We start from the raw sequence: 11,490 nt of genomic DNA on the forward strand, positions 1-11,490 counted from the left end.
CTTCTGAGGCTTTTTTTTTATTCTTAGGTTTTAAGATTAAAAACAATAGTTTCTTTGCTCAAAATAGTACCGGTCCCATATCTTTATTTGTTACAAACAAACACAGGTTCATACACTGGGTGCATATTAGAGTCACTTCATAGCTAGACTCTGGGTTAGACAGAGTTCATTTACATTATATCAAGGCTGTGAGTCTTACTTCAACAGGAAACACTACAAGGAACTTTTCAGTAACTACTCACTTAGGAATGGACTGTCCCTCTGACAGAGTTGTGTCACAGGATGTCTGGAAACTTTCCCCCCATTCCTGAAGATCAGACAGCGACGTACGGGCGTCATCTTGTGGTGAAATAACAGGACCCGCATCCCGGAAGTGAACCGTGGTCTGTTTGGTAAAGGCACAGTTAGCATACGTGTTACTCCACCACTCACTTATGTTTCATGTTTGCACTGTTGTACGACGTGTATCGTCAACTAATATGGGATCACTGTCAAACAGCACGGTAAGATACATCACATAGTATGGTGGTAACTGTTAGGGCGGGAAAATAAGGTAGTGACGCGAGTTATAAGGTTAGCAGCAGGTTAGCTGCTAGGCTAGCTTCGGCTAAATAACAATAACAGTACATTGCTCAGTTCAGCGCTGTCAATTAAATAAATGAACTAAATTGTTATAACTTTTCGCAATTAAAGCAGGTTACTACTACTACTTTGCTACTTTTTTTGTTTAGTTATTAAATTACCAAAAGTGACAGCTTATTAGCCAAGTTAGCTCTGAATTAACGTGGCGAGTTACTCACTAAATAATAATAATAATAATAATACATTTTATTTCAGGACACCTTACAACAAATAGACAGAAAATAACTAGCAAATAACAGAAACAAACAAAAAGAACCATAAAAGTATATCAAATTACAAGAATACAACATTAAAAACGGGTTAAAATAGGACAATCAGATGGAAAAGACTATTATAAACAGGTGGGTTTTAAGTGCAGACCCAGATGTTGGGTTTGGGTTTAGGTTTCATTCAGAGGTAACATAAACAGGTTTATTACCAGGTAGGTTTTCACATACAGGGACTATGTCTAGGTGTTTTGGTGAATAACATTAGGTAAAACTATAAGCAAGATAAAAAAAAAATCAAGTACTATGGAAGATGAAATATATGTACAGTGTGTTTTTTTTAAATGAAAATGAAGTATTCACCAAGATGTGTGCAAAAGTTCACAGTATGTTAAATGTGCTCCTCTTTCTTTATATGCCAACTATTTTTGTCTCTCCACAGGTGCTGAGAAATAGAAAGAGAAGAGTTGAAAACACTCCAGAAGCTCAGGTTTGACCTCAAGTGTGTGCAGTTTCTCACACCATGTTGGTGACCGCATATTTTGCCATCATTTTCCTGCTTGCCCTGTGTGTTGGCCTCGAGCTCACAGCACGCCGCCTCACTCCACCCCAGTCTACACCCACTGCTGTAGCCAACCCTGTTTTCCGTCGCTTCCAGAGTATTTTTCTCCGGGCATACCTTTTGGCTTTGTGGGCAGACTGGCTCCAGGGTCCTTACCTCTACAAACTGTACCGCCACTATAGCTTCCTGGAATCCCAAATAGCCATTTTATATGTGTGTGGCCTGGCCTCCTGTGTTCTGTTTGCTCCTTTTTCAGGCTGGCTCCCTCAAGTTTTGGGCCGCAGACAGACATGTCTTCTCTTCTGCCTGTCGTACTCTGCTTGTTGTCTCACAAAGCTGTCCAGAGACTACTTTGTTTTGATTGTGGGCCGGGTCCTGGGGGGTCTGTCCACATCCCTGCTGGCAACAACATTTGAAGCCTGGTACGTGCACCGCCACGTAGAAGTCCATGATTTTCCCAAGGAATGGATCCCCAGCACCTTCACCAAAGCTGCTACCTGGAACCATGGGCTTGCTGTGGGAGCAGGACTGGTGGCTAACTTGTTGGCCGAGTGGCTTCACCTCGGCCCAGTGGCTCCCTTTCTCCTGGCTGTACCCTGCCTAGCTTGCTGTGGTTGGGTGGTGCTAACAGACTGGGGTAAGGAAGAGGCCACAGAAAGTTCTGAAGGGGACAAACAAACACTGCTTCTTGGCACTCCAAATGGAGGTGCAACCCGTTTGTCCGCAAGGGCCCGGTTCTCACGCAGCTGCCAAGACGGGTTACGCTGCCTGCTGTCTGACAGGAGAGTCATGCTCTTAGGTGGAGTGCAGGCGTTGTTTGAAAGTGTCCTTTACATCTTTGTTTTTCTGTGGACCCCAGTACTGGACCCTCATGGACCTCCTTTGGGAATAGTATTCTCTTGCCTGATGGCTGCCAGCATGGCTGGCTCCTTGCTGTACCGCCTAGCCACCTCCACACGGTACCGCCTACAGCCTGGGCATGTTCTCTGCGTGGCTGTGCTGATGGCCTTTTTCTCCCTCTTCATGCTGACTTTCTCCACCGCCCCTGGTCAGCCTAGACCTCATGAATCTTTTCTGGCCTTCCTGTTACTGGAGCTAGCCTGTGGCCTCTACTTTCCTGCAGTCAGCTTTCTCCAGGGCAGGGTAATCCCTGAGGAGAAGCGAGCCGGTGTGCTGGCCTGGTTCCGACTGCCTCTACACCTGTTGGCGTGCCTAGGGTTGCTGGCACTCCATGGGGAAGTATCAGGCACAGGTGGAGGAGAGGGTGGCAGCGGCACCAGACACATGTTTGGAGGCTGTGCTGTCATGATGCTGGCAGCCTTGATGGCTGTAGTCAGTCTGTTTACTCTAGGTAGGAATGACACAGACCTGAGACTGGAAGGAACCAGAGGGGAGGGGGATATGTACTGAGGAGCTAAACCACAGATCCATTTATGTTTGACTGGTTTAAAATGTATTGTGTGTCTGAAGGTAGAAACCTCATGTGTGTTCACTGGAGTAGTCCTAATTCTACAATTTGCCAAAAGAATTAGTGATGGAAATCAAAGACCAAAGGGGGTATTTTGATGCATTAAAACCAATTGATTTTCCATTTTTATGTTTGCCTTGTTACTTCTTTGTTGTTACAAATCCTGTCTGTCTTGATGTTTTCAGAACTAGGCCATATCTACTTTCATTTGTCATTCATATCATTTGTTAAATTGTTAGAATGTTTGTTTTGTTCAAATTCATTTATCATTCCGTGAACTGTTCCAGCGAACATGTTATTGCCTCGTTGTGTCCACCTATAGGGAGATGGGCTGATGTGTTTGACAGGATATAATTAATATCAGCTGTCAGTATCCCCTGTAAGGATCAGTAATGTAATAACTTCCATTAAGAATATCCAAAGAAATAAAGTCATGACGAACATGTAGATCAGTATCTGAATGTCAGTTCTTCCACAGTACTTTGATTTTGTTTTGTTTTTTTCATCATCTGTGTATTTTCAGTAGGTCATCTGGTTTTGATTTTTTTTTTTCTCTGCAGTTGTAAGCAGGATATTTACTGTGTTGTCTTAATATTTCACTTTTAAATAAAAGTGTAGATATTGTACATAATGAATTAATTTTGGTTTGTATCTCCAGCATTTCTGTTGAGCCACATTTTTACCTAATACCTAATCAGTAATAGTACAAATATTTTATTTATTTTAGGGGAAATAATGCCCAAGCAGATTGCAACTACTACTTTTGTTTAATTAATTCAAAATCAACAAATCTTATCATTAAAGTTTCATTCTGCATCAATCATGTTTTTAAAAAACAATATAAATACACTTTTCTTTCAGGTCTATTTAAATCCACAGAAGACATTTTAATTAGACATTAATCTGAATTGTATATTTGCACATTTCACATTAAATTTAGCCACAGCAATTCCCCTCTTAGTTTTGATGCAGACCAGATTTCTCTGGAAAGGCATTGCTTCCTCCCCATTTCTCCTGGTGCAGTGGTACAGTCCCAGCCTTTCACTATGGCGCAGCTTCACCTGGATGCTGCTAGAACATCGCTCTGTGGGTGAGGGAGGGGTATCTGCACGAGTCTTAACTGCGTTGTTTTGGGATTACGTCACTAAATCGTCAGCTGGTGTTCAGTCTGAGCAGGCAAGAAGAGCAACATCAGTCATTTTTGGACAGTTTACATCTAGACTCTGAAAGAACTACACCACCAAGAAAGGAGACACCAGAGCCCCACTGACTGGCTGGTATACAGAACAAGACAACCTACTGCAGGACGACATACAGGCATCATGACACAGGGCAAGGTATGAGCTAACTCAGTCAACCCTTTATCTCCTTAACTACTATTAATTATGACAATTATAAACACGTATGTATTTTGAATTTCTGTATGAGGCCTAGATTATTATGTAACAGTCAATTTATATGCGTATTTCTATCCTGCCCTTTAGAAATGCTTGTTGATGATGGCAGTGCAGGCTATAAAAATGTGATTTAGTCATTTTAATTAATGATAAATAGACGTCTGCTAGCAGATTTTAATGACTGGTTTTGTGTCCTGCAGTATATTATTTCTACCCCACAGGATTCAGCAGTTATGTAATATTAATGGTACCTTAATCCTGTTGTAATCTTTCAGATATGTCGTTATATTTGGGGTATTTTGTTCAATGCTAAACTCATGAGTGTTACCTGAGTTTATGTGAGTAAAGTGCGTCATCGGTTGTTACAGTGTTGCGTCACCATGACAACCCACTCATTTCCATAGTACAGTGTACTGCTGTGACCTGATCCCCAATTTGTGCCCCTCGTGTTATTTTATCCATATGGTAAAAAAAAAAACTGTCTCACCATTCAGAAAATACTGTTTTTAAGTATCGCCTTTTAGCTTTTAATTGTCTTTTAGAAACCAATGCTACTTGAGAGGCGCCAATTGTTGCATAACTACTGTAAATCAGCATCTATGTAAACACGTCAACCAGAACTGTAATAGGCTATTATTAGTTATGAAAACTGTTAATTGGTTAAAAGTTAATTTGTTAGTAACACATCAGCTGATGTGCCTGTTGAACTATGAAATATTAAAAGCAGCTGATGAGGGTTAGGTTATCACTGCTATGAGGTAAAGTTTCAGGTGGAGTGAAAACAGTATCGCCTTTCAGATGAAGTAATACATGTGAAAGCAGGTAAAATTTTATTTGAAGTGTTGGAGTGGGCTCTGTGTGTATTAAGCAGTTGAAAATGTAATTATTATGTCAACACTGACTGTAAAAGTTGAAGTGTAAGTAGGTTAGTTAATTTGAAGAAAGAAAAAAAAAAGCTTAATTGTCTGTGTAGACAATGAAACCATTTAAATTATTAGCTGACATGGAAGTACTGAAATAAGTTGGACAGTCAGTTGGAGGCACCTGAGATATCAGTTGATGTGGGCGTAAAATTGTTAGGCCCAAACAAAAAAAAAAACTTAAATTTAAGCTTAAGTGTCAACGTACATCATGATAGTATTACACCTAACATAACTGCCACAATACAAATATAATATATATTGTACAAACAATATATACAACAGTATTGCATAAGCAACAGTCAAACATGTGATATAATAACCATTTCTATAATATCTCTCAGCTATCCCTTGCAAACAAGAGCACCAGTGGCTCCACCAGTGGACAGGCCTTAGTGTCACCGACTCCCCCCAGCTATGAGGAAGCCACTGCAGGTATGACAACACTTTCTCCTTCTATATTTCATCATAATGTTAGTGTGCCATTATCATGTTTTGAGATTAAATAAATGTGTTTTCTAGGAACCAGTGCTCCTTGCTATAATGATGTTGAGATGCTCACAGAGTTCACCTGGGATGATCGCAACATCAGGAGGGTCTTCATCCGTAAGGTATCAAAAGCTTTATCGTCAATCATTGTAAATGCTGTGTATCACTGACAGTTTACCTCAAATGAATACTGTTAAACTTTAAAGGCCAACCAGTATGCAAGCTTGAATCGCTGTAACTTGATTCATTTTAGGTGTACGCCATCTTGATGATCCAGCTTTTGGTTACTCTCGCTATTGTGGCTCTTTTCACATTCTGGTGAGTGTTAAACAGATTGTTTTCAATTTGAATCTGATAATATTCACTGTATAGTTGAATAACCTAAGGCTATGTTACCTTTAGTGACCCTGTGAAGGACTACATTCAAAGCAACCCTGGGTGGTACTGGGCTTCTTAGTAAGTAACAAGTTTAGTCAATAATACACAGTTATGATAAATGTCTAAATGTATCTAACAATGTTTATTTTGTTTAACAGTGCTGTGTTCTTTGTCACATATCTGACCCTGTCTTGCTGCTCTGCACCAAGGTAAGTTAAAGTTGTATAAATTAAATGTAAAAAAACAAAAACAAAAAAACATAAATCACCCAAGTATTGATACATCAGTGTTTTACTCATTCCTACAGGAGACAGTTTCCATGGAATCTCATTCTGCTTGCCATCTTTGTAAGTAGTACAAGCCAGATATTTGTTACATTATTAATAAAAGGACTGAATTTTGTGTTCTTTATCAGATGAGCAGTGTTTTCAAATCAAACCTTCAGACTGATGTAGTTTAGTTTTGCGAACAATACATTCATATATTAACAATAAGATGATTTTAAGTTGACAGTTAAAGCAATCTAATATGAATTTATGAATGCTCGCCAGTCCTGATTTGTCCATAAAGGTTTTGTCATATATATCTTTACAGACCCTGTCGCTCTCCTACATGACAGGAATGTTGTCCAGGTACACTTTCATGTTTACTTATGTCAGTAGTTCTCAACCTTTTAGAGTCATGACCCCCCAGAATAACGAGGTTGGTATTCATGACCTGTCAACAGTCTGCTTGAGACTGTTCAGGGGTTACTACAATACAACACAAAGGATTCATAATAGATAGATTCATGGAAATAACAGTATCTTCACAGTCAACTGCTTTAGGCCTATAAGAACAATAATATATAGAAATGTTACTGAGGTAACTGGGCCAGTTAACATTTATAAGACAAGTGTATATAACCCATAGTATATAGTGTTTAAGTTCTTGTCGCCTGTGTTGACTGTGATTAAAGGCTTGACATCACTGAGAGCTAGCTGCTTCATGTCTCTCATTCTGTGCTTCTAGCCATTGTATTTTATTCTCCACAACCAATTGGTAACCCCTAGAAATGTCCTTGTGTCCCCCAGGTTGAGAACCACTGGCTAATGTGGCTTGTGTTTCTTTACATTGCACTTGTTGCTTTAGACCCAGTGTGATGGCATGTTTCTTGTTTTGAATAGCTTCTATAACACTAAGTCAGTGGTGATGTGCCTGGGCATCACAGTAGCAGTCTGTCTCGTGGTCACCATTTTCAGCTTCCAAACCAAGGTGAGAAATTATTTTTTTTTCTGATGTATCTGATGCATTGTATGCCTGACTAAACCATTCATGTGTGCCAGTTTGTCACATTGTGATTAACATATTTAGGTTTCATGTAATGTGCTTTCTCCATCCAGATTGACGTGACATCATACCAAGGCGTACTCTTTATCTTCTGCATGGTCATGGTCATCTCTGGACTGGTGCTGGCATTTGTACTTCCCTTTCAATATGTAAGTACAACTATGTAATTCGAGCTATTACAGCAGTTACTTGTAATGTAAATTTGACAACCACCAATAGTTACAATAAATACACATTTTATTTGACAGTCTGACAAGTATTTGACATGAGACTAACTTAGACTTAGAATCAAATTGACTTTCTAACGTCTAACTTAGAACATAACTATCTAATGTAGAATAAATTCTACATTTAGATCATATTTAGTAACTGTACCATCATATGAATTCACATGTTACAGAGTAGCTCTTTCATGTGGTTATCTAAATTGAATCACATCTAATCAAGTAATTTTTGCCACTTTTAGGTACCCTGGTTGGATGCCACCTACGCTGCCTTGGGGGCCATACTGTTTACCATGGTTAGAGCACAGACACTGTCTTTCTTCTATTGATAGAAATTATCATATATTGTCGACTATCAGAATCAGGAACAAACAAAAATATGTCTTACCTGCTGTTTTATTTCCTGTTTCAGTTTTTGGCATTTGACACCCAGCTTCTCATGGGGAACAAGCGCTATGCCATGAGCCCAGAAGAGTACGTCTTTGCCACTCTCAACATCTACCTAGACATCATCTACATCTTCTCCTTCTTCCTCCAAATCTTTGGAACAAAACAAGAGTAAACAATCGCCCCACCTTTCTTCACCTGCAGACAGGGGATGCACCAGTATGGCAATTTAGGCAAACAAGATTAGTCTTTAAACATTTTGGTCATTGTGATGTCAGTACTTCCAGTTGTAACTTTGTTTTTTGCCTGATACTGAGGTCATGAATATTTTGTGAATTTTATTCTACAGCTATACATGTCCATAGACATATGTCAGTATTCACATCCAAAAATGTCAATAACCTTTTCCCCTTCTCTCTTGCATGTTATGAACCCACACCCTGGGGTTAGTTTACTAGCTTTACCAGCCAGAAACATTCAGTGATCTGTGATTGTCCATTTAACTAACTAATGATAAAACTTACTGTGAGTGTTCATCTGAAGCTGTACGGGTGTTGTGTTATCCATGCCTGCCTAGATATCACAAATGTTCTGAAAAAAATAGATGTCACTGCTCTTTAAGAGGTATTTGATCTAAGATACATTGTGCATGACTCTTAAAAAGCCCTAACTATGCCAAGTGTAGGTATCCCATGATTGGACTATTGCTGTGGGTGTTTAGTGACTGAAAGCACAAATGTGATTATAAAAAAAAAACTTCAAAGACTTTTTTTGTGTTTCCAATCATATCCTAATTTCTGTCAATACTGTGAATTGAAACTCCTTGTGGGGGTAGCGTTTGGCTTTTGATGACAATCTGAAAATGTTATGTATTGGATTTGGGATGTTGCTACTCATCTCTGCCTTGATTTGTTACTCATATTCACTGTATACTGTATTGTCTACATGTTGACTTATTTCTCTTTTTTAACTATGAGGCTGACATTCATTGCCTTGACATTGTTACAGTATATATTAGTAGTATGTTATTTGTCTTATATGTCTGTTTTAACCTGAAATCCTTTGAATGAAGATTGTTCAGACTATTTTACATGAAAGACTTTGAACAGACCTTGCTTGTTGGCATTGTAATGTTTGGTCTTAATATTATTGAAACTCATTCAATCGGTTGTGCCATACATGCATGGATTCACTGAATATTTTGATAAGGCCTGCATTTATGGAAGGGCTTGAATTTATTTTTTTTTATGATAGAATGATATATTTCAGAAAGTGTGTGCAATAAAATGGTGAGTTTGAAGCTTCAAATGAATTTATAAGTCTTCTAAAGTGCCCTTTGATTAAATTTATTTGATGGTTTTGAAGAAGCATATTGTTTTAAGAGCACCCTGCATTTCACCGTAGCATTGGTGTTGCTGTGTTAATTTATTATATTTTGAATATGTATGAATGCTGGTTCTCTGATTTAATAAATAATAATGTGCTTTAACAGTTCTATGTACTTTTTATTTTTAGTCTGTTAATCATATGAAACACCATTTAAGGAATTTATTTAGTCAAATTGCTAAATTATGCCATTTTTAGAATACAATGCTACATTTTATATTTTTTTAGCCACCGCATTGCTGTGACAATGTTTTTCAGGCCAGGTGGGGGCTCCAGAATCACCTGCTAACACATTTGCATCATTAAAATATAATGCCATAAAATATCATGGTAATCAGATAAAAGACTTTTCAGCTCTGTGTTTGTTTCTGAGCCATGTTTATTTCCTATTCTAGTCTACTGATTTGTGGGCACAGAATTTAATGAATTGTAAATATATTTATCATAGTAATATACACTGACTGGCCACTTCATTGGGTACACTTGTATAATCTAATGTGATCCAATGCAACAACCCTGCCATAAATTCTTCTTTAACAAAGCTTATAATCTTTGAGCTTTTGTTGACACTGTTACAAAGGTAATAATTCTATGTTTATTATCGAGGTCTTAGTAGGTGCTGTTGTTGTACAGAAATGCATTATACTGAAATGTGTTTCTAATATTTTGGCCACTCTTTTTCCATACATGAGAGGACCATAAGATTAGAAATACCTTTTAATATAATGCAGTCCAGTTTAACACTATGCTGCAAACTACAGCCTTAACAGTCAACATAATAGTTGAATTAATATCTCCCTGACAGTGTCAACAAAACCTGAAATTCTAAGTTTTCACAAGGATCACATCAGATTGTACAAGTGTACCTTCAGTTGGTGTATACATTGTCCAGTTTGTCCTGGGCATCCTCACTCATCCATCCATATGATGCCTATGACACCATGTCATAACTAGTGGATACCATACTCTGTTTTGTATTCTTATCTTAATTAACACGCACTATATAATTTCACCTGTAATTACATTTTTACCTGCAATCTCTGCTGCTCCCAAACTGTATATGTCTTAATATAATAATTTCACTGTTCATACTGTTAATGTTGTGTATACCTCATAACATATTTATATGAACCGTTATTTATATATCCCTGTTCATATGTACATTACTGCTTTTTACACTTCTGGTTAGATCCTAAACTGCATTTCCTTTTCTTAGTACTTGTACTTTGTACAATGACAATAGAATCTAATCTAACAGATGGCAGATGCAGAAAAACTAGCCCATGCATTTTTAACTTGAATTATTGCAACTCCTTGTTACCAGGCTGCTCCATTAAGACCATTAGGACTTTGCAGTTGATTCAGAATGCTGCGGCATGTATACTGACAGGAACCAAGCTCTTCATGGTCAGACACCATCGTATCTTAAAGAGTTCGTGGTACCCCACTATAACACTGCGGGGTGACTTCCAATGATACAGTGACCTTTCCTCTTTCCTCCTCCTCTGTGTGTGTGTGTGTACACGTTCATGTCTCATTAATGCATGTTACTAACTGAGTTTCTTCCTCAGAATTTTTGTGCTTTCTCATCTCACAGGTTCTCAAAGACTGTGGCTGCTGCTGTGGTCATGCTTGATATATATACACATAATAATATTATTATCATTATCATTATTGCTACCTTTAGTCATAGCTCCATTTATAGTCACAGTTATTCTTTTGCTGCTGCTCTGAATCTGAACTATCTATCTCAACAGATGCTGCTCTGCTACTTGAATTAGTTACAGACTAAAGAAAGATATATCAAAATCTATTTGAATATGTCATGATAACAGGAACGCACACTTGTCAAAAAGTGTGTTCTCACATGTCTCTCTCTCTCTCTCTCTATATATAAAATTATAATTACATATGATTATAATTACATATGAGCTATTATTAAAACATGTGAGAACACACTTTTTGACAAGTGTGCGTTCCTGTTATGACTTTATTTAGAAACACTGATAAGCCTAGATTGGCTTGTGAGATAGCAGGCTTAATAATTACAAATGCTGTGACGTATATAACAAACATATAGAAAATACTACATCCATGCAGAC

General features: G+C 38.0%; 2 protein-coding genes across 2 annotated transcripts; both read left to right on the forward strand.

Moving 5' to 3' along the window:
- Positions 1-353: 353 nt before the first annotated feature.
- On the forward strand, positions 354-3,325 carry mfsd5 (major facilitator superfamily domain containing 5). Its single transcript, XM_010747555.3, has 2 exons — positions 354-503; positions 1,291-3,325. The coding sequence occupies exon 2, from the start codon at positions 1,372-1,374 to the stop codon at positions 2,818-2,820; it is 1,449 nt and encodes a 482-aa protein (XP_010745857.2). The 5' UTR covers positions 354-503; positions 1,291-1,371; the 3' UTR covers positions 2,821-3,325.
- Positions 3,326-3,900: 575 nt separating this feature from the next.
- Positions 3,901-9,168, forward strand: LOC104933359 (protein lifeguard 2). The gene is made up of 12 exons (XM_019268636.2): positions 3,901-4,215; positions 5,540-5,630; positions 5,718-5,806; positions 5,938-6,002; positions 6,087-6,140; positions 6,221-6,271; positions 6,370-6,409; positions 6,657-6,694; positions 7,229-7,316; positions 7,445-7,540; positions 7,858-7,911; positions 8,028-9,168. The coding sequence occupies exons 1-12, from the start codon at positions 4,201-4,203 to the stop codon at positions 8,175-8,177; spliced, it is 831 nt and encodes a 276-aa protein (XP_019124181.1). The 5' UTR covers positions 3,901-4,200; the 3' UTR covers positions 8,178-9,168.
- The last annotated feature ends 2,322 nt before the right edge of the window (positions 9,169-11,490 follow it).

Source organism: Larimichthys crocea, chromosome XV (assembly GCF_000972845.2).
Source record: "Larimichthys crocea isolate SSNF chromosome XV, L_crocea_2.0, whole genome shotgun sequence".
Taxonomy (NCBI): domain Eukaryota; kingdom Metazoa; phylum Chordata; class Actinopteri; family Sciaenidae; genus Larimichthys; species Larimichthys crocea.